The sequence below is a fragment of the Lynx canadensis genome, chromosome A1 (assembly GCF_007474595.2).
Source record: "Lynx canadensis isolate LIC74 chromosome A1, mLynCan4.pri.v2, whole genome shotgun sequence".
NCBI lineage: Eukaryota > Metazoa > Chordata > Mammalia > Carnivora > Felidae > Lynx > Lynx canadensis.
Window position 1 is genome coordinate 124,124,453 of NC_044303.2, and position 18,397 is coordinate 124,142,849.

At 37.1% G+C, this 18,397-nt stretch overlaps 1 protein-coding gene across 4 annotated transcripts in view; it reads right to left on the reverse strand.

The window, feature by feature from the left end:
* Positions 1–17,875, reverse strand: part of SLC38A9 (solute carrier family 38 member 9) — an 89,638-nt gene extending 71,763 nt beyond the window's left edge. For 2 of the 4 annotated variants that reach the window (XM_030321097.1, XM_030321084.1), the window contains exons 1-2: positions 17,769–17,874; positions 3,995–4,141 (exon numbers count right to left, since the gene is read on the reverse strand). In XM_030321097.1, coding sequence (XP_030176957.1) covers positions 3,995–4,107 — 113 coding nt within the window. In that variant the 5' untranslated portion in view covers positions 4,108–4,141; positions 17,769–17,874. Of the gene's footprint in view, positions 1–3,994; positions 4,142–16,836; positions 16,933–17,768 lie in introns of those variants that run through there. The other 2 variants (XR_003970125.1, XM_030321095.1) reach the window with 2 other exon arrangements.
* Positions 17,876–18,397: the final 522 nt, after the last annotated feature.

Genomic DNA, 18,397 nt, shown 5'->3' on the forward strand with positions numbered 1-18,397 from the left:
TGACACATTAGATTGCTTTCCATTAAAATACCAAACAGAGAACAGATCCCTACAAGAACAGGACAGATAAGTACTGGTAAAAAGGGCTAAGGAAAAGTATGGTTTACCAAGCATTGCCTAAAAGAAAACTCCTGAGTGAATTCTTGCCCTGGGGAACACAGGGCATTCAGAGAAGAGCATGAAAGCTCTAGGCCCTAGGAAAAATGGAAAAGGAAATATTGGTAGAAGAAAACTGAAAAAGGAGAGCTCAAAACAAATTAACCACTTCACAATTTGGTTTCAGGCTGGCTGGACTGTTCAACTCCCAAAGGGCATAATCCCAGAGTCGCAGCACAGTATGAAGCAATCCTGAATACCAGCTCTATCTTGGGTTCCAGAAGGTCTGGGAAAAGCAGGAAAACAATCTCTTAGATGAGTGATTGCCAATGGAATATATCACATATGGCATAGGAGATTTCTAAACCTTTCTGTCCCTCCACCCACATTCCTAACTCCACCCCAAACCAGGTGAAAACTGAAGGGGGAGGAGAGGTGTGTAGAGAGAAAAGTGTACACATGTAGTCTGTAGCCTGCAGATGTTCCTCAAACGATCCAAATGGTAATGCCATGTATTCCTACTCTATGGTGACATGCTTCCTCTGCCATCTGACTAATTAGATCCCACTTCCACCAATGTGATTGGTGAATCGGTTTTAAGAACTCTTTTGAACTGATACATGATTTTGCTTGCCACCTAGTGGAGATAAAATTAATCACAAGCTGAACTGAGGCTAAGTAATCTAAAAGTATCCAATAGTTGTTTGCTATACTCTGACAGCCTAACATAGTTTCCCAAAGGGTGGCTACATGTAAGAATTTTTAGGTGGCACAAGGATGAATGCTATCTTAACTACTTAATATTTACCACAATGCACGTTAGAATAAAGTATAAACAATACTTAAAACACATGATTTCACAAACATGCAAAGATGAGGGTAAATTAAGCCTAATTTTAAAAAGTATAGATTTTAAAAATATATCTAAATTATATTACACAGGTAATACTATAATGGGACACCATCAAAACTATACAGTGACTCAAAAAATGACCAATGTTTTAGAAATAGTTGTCTAAGCTGGTTCTTCTGATAGAAGATAACTTCCCTCAGTATGTCTATTTTTTTATGCATATAAGTAATATAATCTTTTTATAGAAATAACAAAGTTTTTAGGTACTCCTACTTTTTTTTCTCATCAAATTATAGTTTGTTTTTTTAAAGAGAAATTATTTCACAGGGAAATTATCATTCATTACTGCTAAGTCTCTATAAATATTTGCCTTCCTTAAAACATGCTTACCTATGTAGTTATCCCATGATTGTCAATAGCTGATTCTTCCTCATTTTGACAAGTTTTATTACAGAAAATATATTTCCATTTAATCTACACAGTTAAACAAATTCTCACAGAACTGTCTGAACTCCTGCCAACTTATTGCAATGGAATGCACTTTAATGACCTATGTTCTATTGTCACAGTGGTCAATTATCATAGAATTTAGAGGTTTTAAGAATATCTTGAGCATTCAATAAGCATTCATGAGTTCTTGTATTCACTTGATGTTGGAATAAACAAGTGAAAATTGTAACACTCATTTCATTATCTTCTCTGATGGCTACTATATTTCTCATAAGACAATTTTCACATTGCCATCTCTAGTTTCAAGAAAGACTGAAGAACTAAGTATCTGGATAATAGAAATAGGATTATCAAGGCTAGTTTAAACCAATCCTCCTGTATCTCCTGGATTGGAACCTATTGCCACAGTCAACAAAATTAAAATCCTGTTGGCAAGGAATAGGTAGGGTGGTTGAATAGTTGTTGGGTATTTACCACACAGCATCTGCCACACCGTCGACCTCCTAACTTTCTCTCTGAGGAGGCAACCACTCTTACAGTTTACTACTTACTCTTCCAGAGTCACTTATACATATTGTATCACATACAGTTTTTTAAATTTATTTTTACCCAAACTATGGTACTCTATACACACTATTCTTCATTTTTTTGATTTAACAAAGTAAGTTGAAGACTTGTTCCATTTTAATATGTAATAAAGCCACTTCTTTCTTTTTAATGGGGGAAAAATATTCCATTGTATCAATATGCCAAAATTTATTTATTCAGTCCTGTAAAAAAAAGACATTTTGATGGTTTTAAATATTTTACTATTATTATAAAATAATGCATTAAACCACCTTGTGCATATATTATTTGACATCATGAGTTCATGCTTACAAGTAGTGAAATTCCTGGGCCATATAAACTTTGGAATTGGCTGCTGGCATTTTGGGGCTGGGGGAAACACTAAATTATGGACTAAAATTAAAGAGCATGACATTGTATTATTGTATTTTAGAATCCTTCCACTGAGTGCAAATTATGCTTTTTCATTATATGTCATATTTTACCAATTCTAACATATATACATTTCTAAAATACGAATGCATCTCATAATCCCATAGACCTTTTAATCACTGTCAGCCAGGTGGCAGTCATAAAAGTAATTATTCCTGATGGTATGACAGGTAACTGTAATTCCTGGTCACTTCACTCATCAAACCATTTAAGGACCATTTAAGAAGAAATATAAGCGATGATATTGCCAGAAAACCTTTGGTGACACCTTCTGGTAAGATCAGGAAAGTGCAAGCATCAAAACTAAAAGAAGGTGTCAGTGATTTGAAACAAAATTCTTTCAACAAATACTACATTATTAATGTTCTTTTTTTTTTTTAACGTTTATTTATTTTTGAGACATAGAGAGACAGAGCATGAACGGGGGAGGGTCAGAGAGAGAGGGACATACAGAATCTGAAACAGGCTCCAGGCTCTGAGCCATCAGCCCAGAGCCCGACACGGGGCTCAAACTCACGGACCGCGAGATCGTGACCTGAGCCGAAGTCGGACGCTCAACCGACTGAGCCACCCAGGCACCCCGACATTATTGATGTTCTTAATGTTACAAAGGACAATTGTGTGTGGGAGGGGAAAAAACCAATTCTGATGACACCAAATTATAAAACTGATTGCAAAGAATCAGATTCGAAATGTGAAGCATTAGTAATATCTTACCTGATACATTTTGCTTATATGTTCATTTTTATAATTGCATAAGAGATATATGATAAAATAACCAAAAATTAAAAAATAAGCTCAAGAATTCTTTCGGTAAATTAAAAAAAAAAACATTCTCAGTCCTAAGAGACTATTACATCTGATGTACTGGTAGCAGTTTATCTTAGTATTGTATTACCAAAAAAAAAAAGAACAGTTCAACTCATAATCAGCATGTCAGATTTGAAAAAAATACTCTGAATCTTACTTTAGATCCCTCAGTAGTATTTTAAAGTTCCTATCATGCAAATTTTGCACATGTAAATATTACTCATATATTTTTTCTTTTCTTCCATTACATTTTCTTACTAGAATACTATTCATCTTTGCCTATTTTGTAAACAGCCACTTTACTGAATTCTCTATTTATAATAATTTTTCAGTGAATTCTTTTGGGCTTTCAAGGTATGCAATGAAACAAAATTTAAACTCAAATTGTCTTAAACTATCTGCTGGAATTTAAACTCAGTGAAGATAAAGACTATTTAATTTTACTGTTTTATCTCCAGCACCTAGCATATTACCTTGTACAAAGCAGGTAATCAAAATATATTTGTTAAATGAATTACATAAATGCATCTCACTGTAAATCTTACCCCAACCCCTCCCACAACATAGATGGTAAGCTGAGTCAAAAAAATCGGATACAAAAGAGGAAATAGTATTCATATTTTTTCTCTCCCACATACAAACATACAGATGCTATTAAGAAACTGGATATTTTATATTCAAAGGACTGGATATTTTATATTCAAAGTTATACATTTTTGTTATATAATTGGATCTAGTTTAACAAAACCTTAATTGTGAAATAAATGTTTTATTTTAAACACTTACCTTTTGGATCTTAGATCTGATGAATCAAACTGGATATTCATAGGTCCAGGATTTATTTCATGATCTACTTCAGGGATGAGAAGATGCCTAGAATCACTATCCATATTTGCCATTTTTCTTAGCCTCTAAGCATGGATGAAGTCAGTCCTATATAAATCAGAATGGATAAAAAATTAAAAATTATTTTGCTACTAGTAGGTAATACATTTGCATGTATAAAGATACTGGAAAAATATAGGAGTTTGCTGATGATACCTTACTTAATGAGGTATATGCCTAAAATATTTTATCAGAAATTTGCTAAGTTGAAATGGAGTTACTGTTTATTTTTCAGATTAACTAAAAATAAGTGGAACAATCCATTTCCGGTAATAAAACAGATTAGCCTATTTGGGCCCATTTTCCTGCAGAAAGCAATTTAAATTATTGCATAAAATACAGAAAACCTCTTTTGAAAAGCATCAAAAATAATGATGAAAAACAGCTCAAGAAAATGCTTCTGTCCAGAGAGTATTTGTTGTACCAGGAGAAAAGGGACTGAGGTTTTCAAGGCCATGTGAAGTATTAGAGAAATAGAAGATAAAACCTATGATTCACCCAAAGTAAGGAATGATGTAGTAAGACACCATCCCCTCTATTTCCAATAACACAGCTGGGAGTACAAAGAGCTTTACCATCAAATTAGGGATTAACAAGCGGTAATAGTGTCTCACTCCCTCACAATGGAACTACAAACAAGATTTCTTGACACTGCCACAGGCAGTGTGTATGTGCACACACACAAGCATGCATCTTCAGAGGGGGAAGTGTTATATACCACAAACTGTGCTTCATGTGGATTTGCAAGGAGGTCAAAACACTTAAAGCTGTGAATATAATTTAAAGTTAACCTGCCTAATAGGGCTTCTAAGTAACTGCTAGAAACAAATGTAAATCTTTTCTGGGAGGACACAACTTAATCGTATGCCTCAAAGAAGACCTGCTAATAATCTTTCAAAGACAATGAACAGCACACAGTCAAAAATAACCTAGTATGCAAAGAAATAAAGGACTATTCATAAGAACCAGAAGAAACAGCATAGATTCATAAAGACTTCAACTTTAGGGGTTATGAAAACAAGATCAGAAAACAATTATGCTACCTATTTTTATATGTAAGACAAAGTAGATATATATACAGTGGAATATTACTCAGCCCCCCAGAAATGAAATCTTGCCATTTGCAAACACATGGCTGGATCTACAGAGAGTAATGTTAAGCAATATAAGCCAGTCTGAGGAAGACAAATATTTTACGATATCACTCATATGTGCAATTTAAGAAACAAAATAGCAAACAAAGGGAAAAAAGTGACAAAACAAAAAACAGCCTCTTTTTTAAAAATTTATTTACTTTTGAGAGACGGAGAGGGAGAGAGAAAGAGGTAGAGAGAGAGGAAGAGCGAAAATCCCAAGAAGTTCCCACGCTTAGCATAAGAGCCCGAACGAGGCAGGGCTCCTTCTCAGGAACTGTGAGATCATGACCTGAGGCACAATCAAGAGTCAGAGGCTTAAGTGACTGACACACCCAGTTGCCCCAGCTGACTCAACTGTAGACAACAAACAGATGGTTACCAGAGGGGAGGTGGGCAAGAGGATGGGTGAAACAGGTGATGGGAATTAAAGAATATATTTATCTTAATGAGCATTGAGTTAAATACGAAATTGTTGAATCACTATATTGTACAACTGAAACTAATACAATGCTGTAAGTTAACTATACTGGAATTAAAATTTAAAAATAAACAATAAAATAAAATAAAACAAAGAAAAAAAGAAGATTGTAAGCACAATGTCTTCCTCATCATAGAAACTAAATTCAAGAGGGTTTCTTCCTTCTATTGTCAACTTGCTATTAAGAATTTTTTATTTAAGGGGTGCCTGGGTGGCTCAGTCGGTTAAGCATCTGACTTGACTTGATCTCACCATTCGTGAGTTCCAGTCCTGCATCAGGCTCTGTGCTGACAGCTGAGAGCCTGGATGGAGCCTGCTTCGGATTCTGTGCCCCCCTCACTCTTTGCCCCTCCCCCATTCACTCTCCCTATATCAAAAATAATCATTAAAAAAAAGTTCAAAACTAATGAACTAGAAGATAAATCGGAAGAAACTATCCAGAAGGGCAGAGAGAGAGAAAAACAGACAGAAAATGTGGAAGATGGGTTAAGAGACATGTGAGAAAGAATAAGAAGGTCTAACATGCATGAAATTGGAGAAACAGAGAGAAAGGAAATAACAGAGGTAATATTTGAAGAGATAAAGGCTGAAAATTTTCCAGAATTCATAAAAGATAACAAGAAATTTAACAAATCCCATGCAGAATTCATAAACAATCTTATCATAAGACTGGGAAAAAAAGAATTAAAATTCCAGACCAAAGGGAAAAAAAGTCAAGTGGTCTCACAGTGTTCTAAGGTCCTTGTATTGTCCGGATCAACAATGTACTTTGAATGCAGGTTGTAATTTTAAAAGTAACTACTAAAATAGAAAACAGTATATAACTTAAAATCTAGTAGAGTAGGAAAAGAGAATGATAAAAAAATTGCAGACCTAAACAAAGGCAAGAAAGAAGAAAAACATAAAAGAGGTAGGACAAGTAGAAAACATAAAGTAGGTAAGATCTTCCCATTCTTTCTTAAACCCATGCTAATCAGGCTATCTTCCCGATCACTACACAGAAAGTGTTCTACAGTACCAATGACCTATACCCACTGGTCATTTTTTTAGTCTTTAATTTACTTGCCCTATCAGAAATAAGTCCCATAAGGGATCACTCTCCTCCTTAATAAACTAGATTCACTAGGGCTCCAGGTTTCCTCTATATCTCACTGGTCCCTCCTCCTTCTGTCTCATTTACTATTTGCTTCTTATGTCCCAGAATTCTTAAAACTGCAGAATCCCAAGGTTTTCTTCTCTGTATGCCTTCAGTTTAAAGGTAGTTACCCAATCTCATGTAACATCACTTATGTCATATAATACAGCAGCCACTAGTCACTTGTAGCTATTTATATTAATTTAAATGGTTATTAATATTTGTATTATTATTAATTTATAGTAATACAGATTTATATTAATTACAATTAATTTTTTATTACAATTAAATTTTTTAAAATTCAGTATCTGAGTTACACTAACCACATTTGAAGTGCTCAATAGTCACATGTGGCTAGTGGCTACCGTATTGCACAGTGTAGCTATAAAACATTTCCATCATTGTACAAAGTTCTATTGATCTAGACAATGACCACTTCCATGTTAACATTTCTAACCAGAATTTCTCTCCTTGTATATCAGACTTGTATATCTAACTGCCTACTTAACAGGCTTTTTAAAAATTAATATAATTGACAACACTGTATTAGTTTTAGATGAATAACAATGATTTGATATATGCATACATACTTCTTAACATCTTTATTTGGATATACAGACAACTAGTATGTCCAAAACTGAACTTTTAATTTTTTCCCAAAAAACTACCCCACCCATTGTTTTCCTGATTTCAACTGATGGCATCTCCATTCTTCCAGTTAATCAGGCCAAAATCCTTCAAATTTCCCATGACTTCTTTTCTCAGTGTACATTCAATCTATTAGGAAAATAGTGTTGGCTCTCTCTTCAAGTATATCCAGGATCTGACCACTATCATTTGTTACCAAGATTTCTACAACAGTTTCCTAATGGAGCTCCCTGCTTCTACCCTTATCCCTTTACAGTCTCTGTACATAGAAGGGAGAGTTGTAGAGTGATACAGTAAGGCATTTGATCCCACCCAACTGGTTTTTATCACTGGGGGAAGTGCTATTAGACCAAGTGGGTAAATTTGGGATGCTGAACATCGTACAATGAACAAGATACCTCCTACAATAAAGAATTATCCAGCCCAAAATGTCGAAAGTTCTGACGTTGAGAAATCCTGCTCTGGGGGGTAAAAGAAGAGGTTGTGATAGGGAGGGACTATAGAGGACCTTATATGGTGATGCCAAATCCTATTGTTCAACTTGATTCTGGTTATATGGCCATTTGCTCTACAATTAGACATGTATTAAGCACTTTTCTGTACGGATGCTGTATTTCACAAACAAGCACACACACACAACAGCAAACTCCGTAAAGTGAAATAAATAGGCTTTAACATTTAAAGGCATGTGCTTTACCTTTATTCCTCAACTATAAGTTATTATGATTATTCTCACTTTATAAATAAGGATACAAGGCACAGAGAAGTTAACCAATTACAAAATTAATAGGTAGGGGGAAGAGTTAGAATTCAAACCCAGGCAGTGTAAGCTCAGAGCCTGTACTCTTTGTCACTATGCTGTGCTTCTTTCTTGTTCTTTGCCCTTTCTCTGTCTTCTTTCATTTTCTTCTGTTTTCTTATTACCAGATGACTTAACAAGTAAAGTTTTATTGGTGCTGTATTTGTTTAATGGAGTCCTATGTCTGCTGTTGTTATTTTTCTAAATATATATGTATGACAGAGTAGAAAGAAAACATGGTTTTTGAGTAAGCAATCCTTAGCTGTCACTACCTATGTAATTTAAGATTAACCATTTAACTGCCATGAATCTATTTTCTCATGTGTAAAACTGAAACAATAACATCTACCTCACTAGTGTGGTTGAAAACTACATGAACTAATGAATATTATACTTAATACTTTGTAATGGGAAACTAAATGTTCCAACACATTATTATTCCTCTTTGAAAATAAATGACAAAACTTGTGTTTTTACATATGCAGCCTCTTGAGGTTTTCTTCTTTTTTGTAAGTGAAAAATTCTGCAGTAATGAGGTAGAGAGAAGTAGGCAAATGTTGTCAAATGCTACTAATAAGTTTGACATGTATGTTGGCAACATATTCTATTCCCAGAATATATGCATTTTCTTTCCTCTGTCTTTTCTTTCCATTTCTCTCTTCTGCTCTCCTGCCCAGCATTTAAGACAAAGCTCTCATTAACTTATTAGTCTTACTAGAGACAAACAAATAATGTTGAAGAAGTACCTTACATAATGGTGGTTTTTCAAAAAAAGAGAAATCAAAATACTATCATCTCCAATCATAAAAGACTTTATTTCTGTATCTTCCTATACAGAGTACACAAGTAAAAATGATTATTTTAAGATGAGACAACTAAAATACTGAGTAATGGCAAACTCTGAACAATATATGCATTCAAAACTTCTCAGTGAGCCTCTACAATGTACTTAGGTACCAAGGGAAAAAAAATTTTTAATTTTTTTTTAAAAATATTTTTTGAAGTTTTTTATTTATTTTTGAGACAGAGACAGACAGAGCATGAGCAGGGGAGGGGCAGAGAGAGAGGGAGACACAGAATCTGAAGCAAGCTCCAGGCTCTGAGCTGTCAGCACAGAGCCTGACACGGGGCTTGAACTCACAGACTGTGAGATTATGACCTGACCTGAAGTCGGATGCTTAACCGATTGAGCCACCCAGGCACCCCAAAAATTTTTAATTTTTTAAAATGATTTATTTTTGGGGCGCCTGGGTGGCGCAGTCGGTTAAGCGTCCGACTTCAGCCAGGTCACGATCTCGCGGTCCGGGAGTTCGAGCCCCGCGTCAGGCTCTGGGCTGATGGCTCAGAGCCTGGAGCCTGTTTCTGATTCTGTGTCTCCCTCTCTCTCTCTGCCCCTCCCCCGTTCATGCTCTGTCTCTCTCTGTCCCAAAAATAAATAAACGTTGAAAAAAAAAAAATTTAAAAAAAAAAATAAAAATAAAATGATTTATTTTTGAGAGAGATAAATACAGAGAACGAGCAGGGGAAGAGCAGAGGGAGAAGGAGACAGAATCTGAAGCAGGCTCCAGGCTCTGAGCTGTCAGCACAGAGCCTGATGTGGGGCTTGAACTCACAAACTGTGAAACCATGACTGGGGCCAAAGTCAGACACAATGGACTGAGCTACCCTGGCGCCCCTAAATTTTAACTCATGGTTCCCATCCTCAATAAACTTAAAAATATTATCCAGCCCAATAGAAGTCTAGAAATTAGGCAACTTATCCTAAATCACTTACATAATAAAACCTAGTAAGATGTTAATTACCATTCTGATTTTCAGTTCATCATTTCACTTCTAATTAAAATCTATACCAATTGCTGGTCCTAGCTTCCAATTTAGCTTTGGAATATATCAGTGCAAGATTTTTAAAAAAATGTTTATTTATTTTGAGAGAGAGGGGGATAGAGAGCAAGGAGGGGAGGGGCAGAGAGAGAGAGGGAGAGAGAGAATCCCAAGAAGGTTCCGCATTGTTAGCATGGGGCCCAACGCAGGACTTGAACCCACAAACCAATGAGATCATGACCTGAGCTGAAACAAAGAGTTGGATTCTTAACCAACTGAGCCACACAGGCACCCTGCAGTTCATCATTTCACTTCTAATTAAAATCTACACCAATTGTTGGTCCTAGCTCCCAAATTAGCTTTGCAATAGATCAGTGCAAGATTTATTTTTTTTTATGGCAAAAAGTTTACTTGACTGTTTAAAACACAGATTCACAATTTACATATTTGGATGTGAAGCATCAGAAATGATCCTGAAGTGTACATTATTCAGTGGTAATTGTTATTAAAATTTCATTAAGATGAAAGTAACTGAGACAAAGTAATTTCACCAAAACAGTTAGTTGAGAAGCAAAAACACAAACTTAATCTTTCAGTTCCTTCCTTTACATAATAAAACGAATTAATAATTCAATTGACTTGTTTGGTTTAAAATTTTAAAACTAATAAGCAGTAGTTTTCAAGATTACTTTGAACCACTAATTATAAAACTAGGAGTAATAGTCCTAACAAATTTCCTTAATTTAAAACTGCAGTGACAAATTAACTTGAAAAAGTTGTTCCCTGGATATAGAGAGAAGATATTCTATATATCAATGAAGAATACATACTGAATTAAGGTGGACATAGGTATTAAAAACTTGGGAAAGAAATAAAGCTATTGTAGAGAAGTTATGTCGTGTATTGGTTTGATATGATTTAAAATCTACACGTTTACAATCTAAGTAAACTTGTTTTAATCCATCCCTTTATGACAAAGAAAAAAAAGTTTTAGAAGTAAAGTCATTTTGATAGAAGAATGAAGTAATTGTGTCAGGATGTCATCATCTTGTCTGTTTTCACTGGTAAGAACTCAGTAGCTCAGCTATGAGGAAGCAACTATGGCATGGGGACATCTGTATTGTAAATAGCAAGTATGTAAGGACTATCAGAATGTTTCCTGTAGGCAAGGCAGTTCTTTGCTGATCTAAAAGAGCTCTCCAAATACCTGGGGGCAATTAGCTCCTGCTGAGGTAAAGGCCACTTTTATCTGTAGTGGCAAAAGCCTGGTACAGCAGTGCCCCAAATCATCTTGCCCATTAACAGGGACAATGACCCTCTTTAGCAATGCGCTTTAACAGGAGACTTTAACTTTTGCGCAGGCAGAAGGACATTAGCTCTGGTTGACTAAGCTGTCTTTCCCAAGTACCAACTCCAAAGCGTATACCTTAACTAAATTTGGACTTTATTCCTTTCATGCTCCCCTTGTCTTGAACAACAGGGTGATAGTCTATCATTGATTTGGAGTATGTAATTTCTTTATTGGCTTATTAAGAGACATTATCCTGTATACTATTGGCTTGTGAAATTCCCACAGTGAATCTATCTTAAACAAACCCCTGGCAGATACAATCTCAGTCACAGCATTAATTTGCCTCCTGACAAAAACCAAGTTATTAGCTTTACAGAACTTTTAAAACATTCTCTCAAATTTCAAAAATTAAATATTTTAGGAATTGAAAAGATGATTGTCAGACAACTAGTATCCTTTTATTGAAAAGAATATAAGAACTGGGGGCGGGGGTCTCTGGATGGCTCAGTCAGCTGAGCATCTTGATTTCAGCTCAGGTCATGAAGCCAGGGTCATGGGATCAGGTTTTTTTTATTTATTATTATTTTTTTTTATTTTTTTTTTTCAACGTTTATTTATTTTTGGGACAGAGAGAGACAGAGCATGAACGGGGGAGGGGCAGAGAGAGAGGGAGACACAGAATCGGAAACAGGCTCCAGGCTCCGAGCCATCAGCCCAGAGCCTGACGCGGGGCTCGAACTCCCGGACTGCGAGATCGTGACCTGGCTGAAGTCGGACGCTTAACCGACTGCGCCACCCAGGCGCCCCCATGGGATCAGTTTTAAAACTGAGAAAAACACACCCCATGTTGGGCTCCATGCTGAGCATGAAATTTGCTAAAAATTCTCTTTTTGCCCCTCTCCCCTGCTTGTGGTCTCTCTCTCTAAACAAACAAAAAACAGGGGGAAATTCATTCAAGAAAATCTAAGGCACATAAAAATTTTTCTAAAAATCTATAAATTCATTTGTGTAAACATTTAAAAGCATGCCAGGTACTGCTTAACTGTGTACAGAAATTTGCTGTTATTTCTGAACTTAATAAAACTAAGCTTAATGAAATCTGCATACAGTGGGAGAAAAGTGATCAATAGAATTGCTAAGAAATGCTAGAGAAAAAAATTTAATATTGATAAGGAAGCATAACCTTATTGCTCCTCAATCTCCAAAAACTGATAAAATTATCTTCAGAAAGCACTGCCAGGGTATTCCTTTATTTGAATTATATACAATGGTTAATTTGGGGCATGGCCTACTCTGATTTATTAAGTAAAGTGTGGTAGTTGAAAGCTCATGTCATACTCCCTGGATTTGAATCTTGGCTCTGCTAAGATTGGGCAACTTATTTAAATTCCCTAAGACTAGGGGCGCCTGGGTGGCGCAGTCGGTTGAGCGTCCGACTTTAGCCAGGTCACGATCTCGCGGTCCGTGAGTTCGAGCCCCGCATCAGGCTCTGGGGCTGATGGCTCAGAGCCTGGAGCCTGGTTCCGATTCTGTGTCTCCCTCTCTCTCTGCCCCTCCCCTGTTCATGCTCTGTCTCTCTCTGTCCCAAAAATAAATAAACGTTGAAAAAAAAAATTTTTTTAAAAATAAAAAATAAATTCCCTAAGACTCACTGGTGTGGGGGATAATAAAAGTACTAGTCTCACAGAGTTGGAGATTTAATGAGATAATGTACGTAACGTACCTTGCTCACAATGAGTATTCAAGAAATAATAACTATCATTTTATTTTTTGGCTTTTTAAAAGTAACTAACAAAATTCAACATTATATCTTGGCTTAACTTAGTGGCCTGAATAAAATCAGCTGACATATCTACATGCCTTTAGTATAAAGTGAGTAAACTCAGTAAGGTAAGAAAGAGAAAGAAGTTGAGCTTTGAAGGATTACTGAACTGTCACAAAGAGAACAGACCTAAAGGAAATAATTAATTTCTGAAGAAGAAAACTAGGTGTCACTTTGGAGAAAAACTGAGAAAAAGACACACCAATAAATAAGTACTGGGAGTTGGAACTAACCTTTATTTACTGAACACCTACTACTGGCCTAAGTTTTAAATGTTTAATTGCAACTAATCCTTAGAATTTGGGAAGATGTATATATAACCTTCAAATTATAAAAAAAAAGAAACTGAAGCTCAGAAATAACTTGTCCTGTATTACTTGGCTAATGAAGCCATAGCTGGGATGGAAACCAGGTTACTTTGGTCCCATATGTTATTTCCAGTATACTGCAATGTCTGCCTGAACTTAATGTTTTTTGTTTTTAAAGTTTATTTATTTTGAGAGAGAGAGCATGAACGGGGTAGGGAGGGAGGGAGGGAGAGAGAGAGAGAGGGAGAGAGACAGAATTCCAAGCAGGCTCTGTGCTGCCAGAATAGAAACCAAAGAGGGGCTCGAACTCACTAACTGTGGGCTCATGACATGAGATGTAATCAATAATTGGTCACTTAACCAACTGAGCCACCTAGGTGTCCCTCAACTTAATGTTTTTAACCAATACTTTCTGCGGTATTGGTTCCTATGCTAAACTGAGAATGAAGTTGAGTTTAGGAAGAGAGGATTTTTGTAACTCCTGGAGATAATACTTTTGCTAAGATTAAATGTTAGGAAACCCAGAATGAGAAAAATCTAATGTTTATTTATTTTTTTTGGGGGGGGGGGGAGGGCAGAGAGAGAGAGACAGAGACAGAACCAGAAGCAGGATCCAGGGTCTGAGCTGTAAGCAAAGAGCCTGATGTGGGTCTCCAACTCAGGAACCGTGAGATCATGACCTGGGCCAAAATCAGATACTCAACCGACTGAGCCACCCAAGCGCCACCAGAATGAGAAAAATCTAGAAGGATCCTTCGATTTCAGTCAGTCTTACCAAAAAAAGAAAATCAAAGTTAAGGAACACACAAGGGGCATACAAGATTTGATATAAAGGTTCCAGTTTAATCACTTACGTCTATTTGTTCTAAACAAATCTGAAATTTTGTGGCATTGTCAAATTAGCTCTTTATTCCAAACAAGCAGAAAATTGATATCTCAATGATCTAGTCCCTAGTGCTTTTCAATAAAAGATTTAATAATATTCAAGTAAATACCAAGAATTGTAAGGAAATTGGTAATTTTCAGTTGCCTCAATTAGTCAATTAGCTTGAACTTCAAATATCCCAACAATGTTATTTCAAAGGAAATGTAATGCCTTTTTGAAAGTCTTGATAAGTAGAACTACTAGGTATTCTGAAGTTTGATAAATTAGGTTGAGAGGTAAATTAGCAATCCACAGCTAATATTATAATAACACAGAATAGTGCTATCAATGATTAACTGAAATGTTAAATAGCTCTATACCATCAATTTGCCATAGACCTAACACTGATAATAGGGAGCAAAACATGCAAAATGACATATGCAGATATATTCACTTCCAATATCTCACTCAGTCCTTTGAGTTTGAAAACAAGGTTCCAGGGGTGCCTGTGTGACTCAGTCAGTTACACTGTCCAGCTCTTGATTTTGGCTCACGTCATGATCTCAGTTTTGGGAGTTCCAGCCAGGTCAGACTCTATCCTGACCATGCATTCTCCCTCTCTACCCCTCCCCAGCATGTGCACTCTCTCTCCCTCTCTCTCTCAAAATAAATAAACTTAAAAATAAAATAAAATAAAAGTCCCAGAAGAAAGGCTATTAATGTCAAAGCTAAGTGATTTAATGAGTCTCTAATCATGGACTTTAAAATTGGTTTCAGTATGGGGTCTCAATAGGAAAATAACAGTTTACTGACCTGCTTGCTGATGCCTGTGCTGAAAAATACTTTTCTCCATAAAAAGGACATAGGAAGTAACCAAAGAAAGTTTATATGACACTATTTTCAAAAGGTATTGACTATATCAGTACATTTCAAAGGATGTCAGCTTTTTCCACACTAGAGTCAGAAATGTCCTTTCACAATTCTTTGCAAAAGGATGGCTATAGTATCTGGCCAAGAGGCTAGGATCAATCTGTAATAGTACCCACTCATTTTTGCCCAAAGAAATGTAGAGGTGACCCCTGAATAAAGCAGGTGTTGGGCTGCTGAAACCGACTTCCCTCCCGCCCCTAGTTGAAAATGCACATGTAACTTGTGACTCCCCCAAAACTTTACTAATAACCCCTTTTGACTGGAAGCCTTACTGATAACATAGTTAACACATATTTTGTATGTTGTATGTATTATATACTGTATTCTTACAATAAAATAAGCTAGAGAAAACAAAATGTTATTAAGAAAATCTTAAGGAAAATACACTTATAGTATTATACCGTAAAAAATTCATGTCTGAGTGGACCTGTACAATTCAAACCTGTGTTATTTAAGAGTCAATAGTATTGTGGACCCACTCACTATACAAGTATTTATATGTTCCTCCTCAGAGACTGAAAATTAGTACTAATACCTCTGCATATGGTAGTTTCAGATACTGTAATTACATTTCAGTTTAACAGAGCAAGCATGGAAAATTTTTTTTTTCTGTAAGAGGCCAAATAACATTTTAGGTTTTCTGAGCCACATGATCTCAGCAGGTACTCAACTATGTCCTTTTGCACAGAAGACAATATACAAATGAGTGAGCATGCCTGTGTTCTAATAAAACTTTATAAAAAATAAATACATCTGGTGGCAATGGTCATAGCAATGCTTATAGTTTACCCACCTCTGTATTGCCAATATAAAAGCCAATGGAACCATATCATAAAAAAGGCAGCCTGGTTAAATAAGTTATTTTGTGTATATGTGTTTTCCTCTATGTAAGTCTGTACCTGCTATAAAAAGTCCAGTAACAAACTTATCTAAACTTCTTCTGTATGAATCAGTTAATGGTCAGTCAATAAGAACTGTAATGCTTCAATTCTGATGTGACTATTGAAACATGTTTCCAAACTGATCGATAAATGCTTCAAAAGGTGTTAAATTTGACAGTGCTGGAGGGCAATGTAGTCTAATAAAAGAAATTAGCAGCCAGAGCAATGCAATTGCACCAAAGAACCCACAATGGGAACACTAAATGCTTTCAAGTTATGTTTAGGCAATAAGAAAGAACGCTGATGGAGAAGTAAAATTTAAGTGTATTATAAAATGCAGGCCTAGTAGAAGTTTTTATCCTCCTAATGATTTTTTTTTAAGTTTTATGATATCTCCTTTTCAAAAAAATACTATAAATTATTATTTTATTTTGTAATTCAGGTTGGTATTCCCATGCTGTTTACCCTTTACTGTAAATATTAAGGGTATTGTCAATTAGCATACTATTTTTATATGACTGAGATATTCAGCATTTAAGATAGAAAGAAAAAATCTAAGGCTACAGTTCTCAGAGCTCAAGTGGGCATACATTGAGAAAGGAAAGGTGACATCTTAATTTACTACCAACCTTTTATATTACTACGAAGTTTGTAGAGATTTTTCTTCAACTTAAGACAAGGGTTTCTTTGACCTACTGAGAAGTTTCAAAATGTTCCCTTCAGGGATTTCTTGTTATTTTGCATAGGTCAGCATTAAAAAGAAAAAAGGAGAAGCAACAGGTTACAATTTGCTGATCTACTGATCTCAGCAATAGATTAAAGCACTGCTTGACAGTCCTGAAAATTAGGTTTTAGTCAAGTTGGCCATTGTTTATTTGGTGGTAAGGGAGGCAGTTCCTCCAGCTTGATGGACCTTGGTTTCCTCATCTGTAGAGTGAGGAGAACCTGCCTGACTAGATACTCTAAAAGGCCTCTTCCAGCTCTATTTATTCTAAGACAGCTAAGATGTCAAGCCACCTACTATCAAGACACCGTGTCTCACATTTGAGCTGAGGAAAAGTGTGGCAAGGATTTAACTGTTTCGGCCCTCAACCCATTTGTGGTCCTCGCTCAAGGCACAAGGGTGTTTCTTCCCTGATCTGCTTTCTCCAACTCTTCCCTACTCGGGACAGGGAAAGGCTTTCCCACTGCCGCAATAACCCCAATTCTCCCCCTCACCCGGGTGTTTACCTACAGTCACCCTGCCTTGCCTTAAGGCTCAAGCAGGCACCGACTCCCCACAGCCCGTCGAATTCTCTCAGCCCCTATCGGATGGGAGTCACCAGAGCCCAGAGAGGAGCGCGCGTCTCCCCTCCGGGGTGGTCTCCTCTGTCCCGACTTTGGCCTCAACGCTCCCCCAAGAAGCAACTGTTTGGGCGCATTTCACCAAAGAACTTCCCCGATGACAGCCGGCTCTTCAGCAAGCTCAGCGGTTCCCGCCGCTTCCCCTCTGTTCCTCCCACCCCCCACTCCCCGCTCCCTCCCGAGGGGTGATTTTGAAAAACTAGGGAACAAGGCCTACCTGCACCGGCCAAGCCCTCAATCTGGGAAAAATGGGCGAGAAAACGGAGACCCTTTCCTAAATCCACTCAACTTGAGGCAGGAAGGGGTTCTCCTCCCCTGGACAGGAAGAGACAACAGCCTCGGCCGCGGGGACCGGCGGGGGATGGAGTTCTGAGCGCACTGAGCCAGGCGCCGCTGCCAAACCTCCCGCCCCTGAGGACTACAACTCCCAGAGGCCTCTGCGAGAGCCAACGCGCCTTTCGCCGCAGAGCCCAGCCCCACTCCCGGCTTTAGGAGGTGGGGCGGTCAAGATACGCAAATCTCGTCTCCTCTGCTGCCTGCTGTTGGTTCCTGTGTGGGATGCTTCCCTGACGTTTAAAGGCATCGAGGACGAGGAACGCCATCTCCTGCAGTCTTTACGCTTCCAGAGGTCACATAGGAAAGGGCTGACCTCCCATTATCAGTCTCTTTTCACAGGCCCTTCTGGCTAGTGTTCTGTACTGTCGTCACGTGCTTGAATCCCACGGACAACAAGGAAAACTGGTTTGAAAAATGTTGGGGTGGCACTCTCACTCTCATGTCTGGACACTTAGGTTTTTGTTATTGTTTGCGTTTGTTTTCTTTTATTATTTTAATGCGTTGACGAAT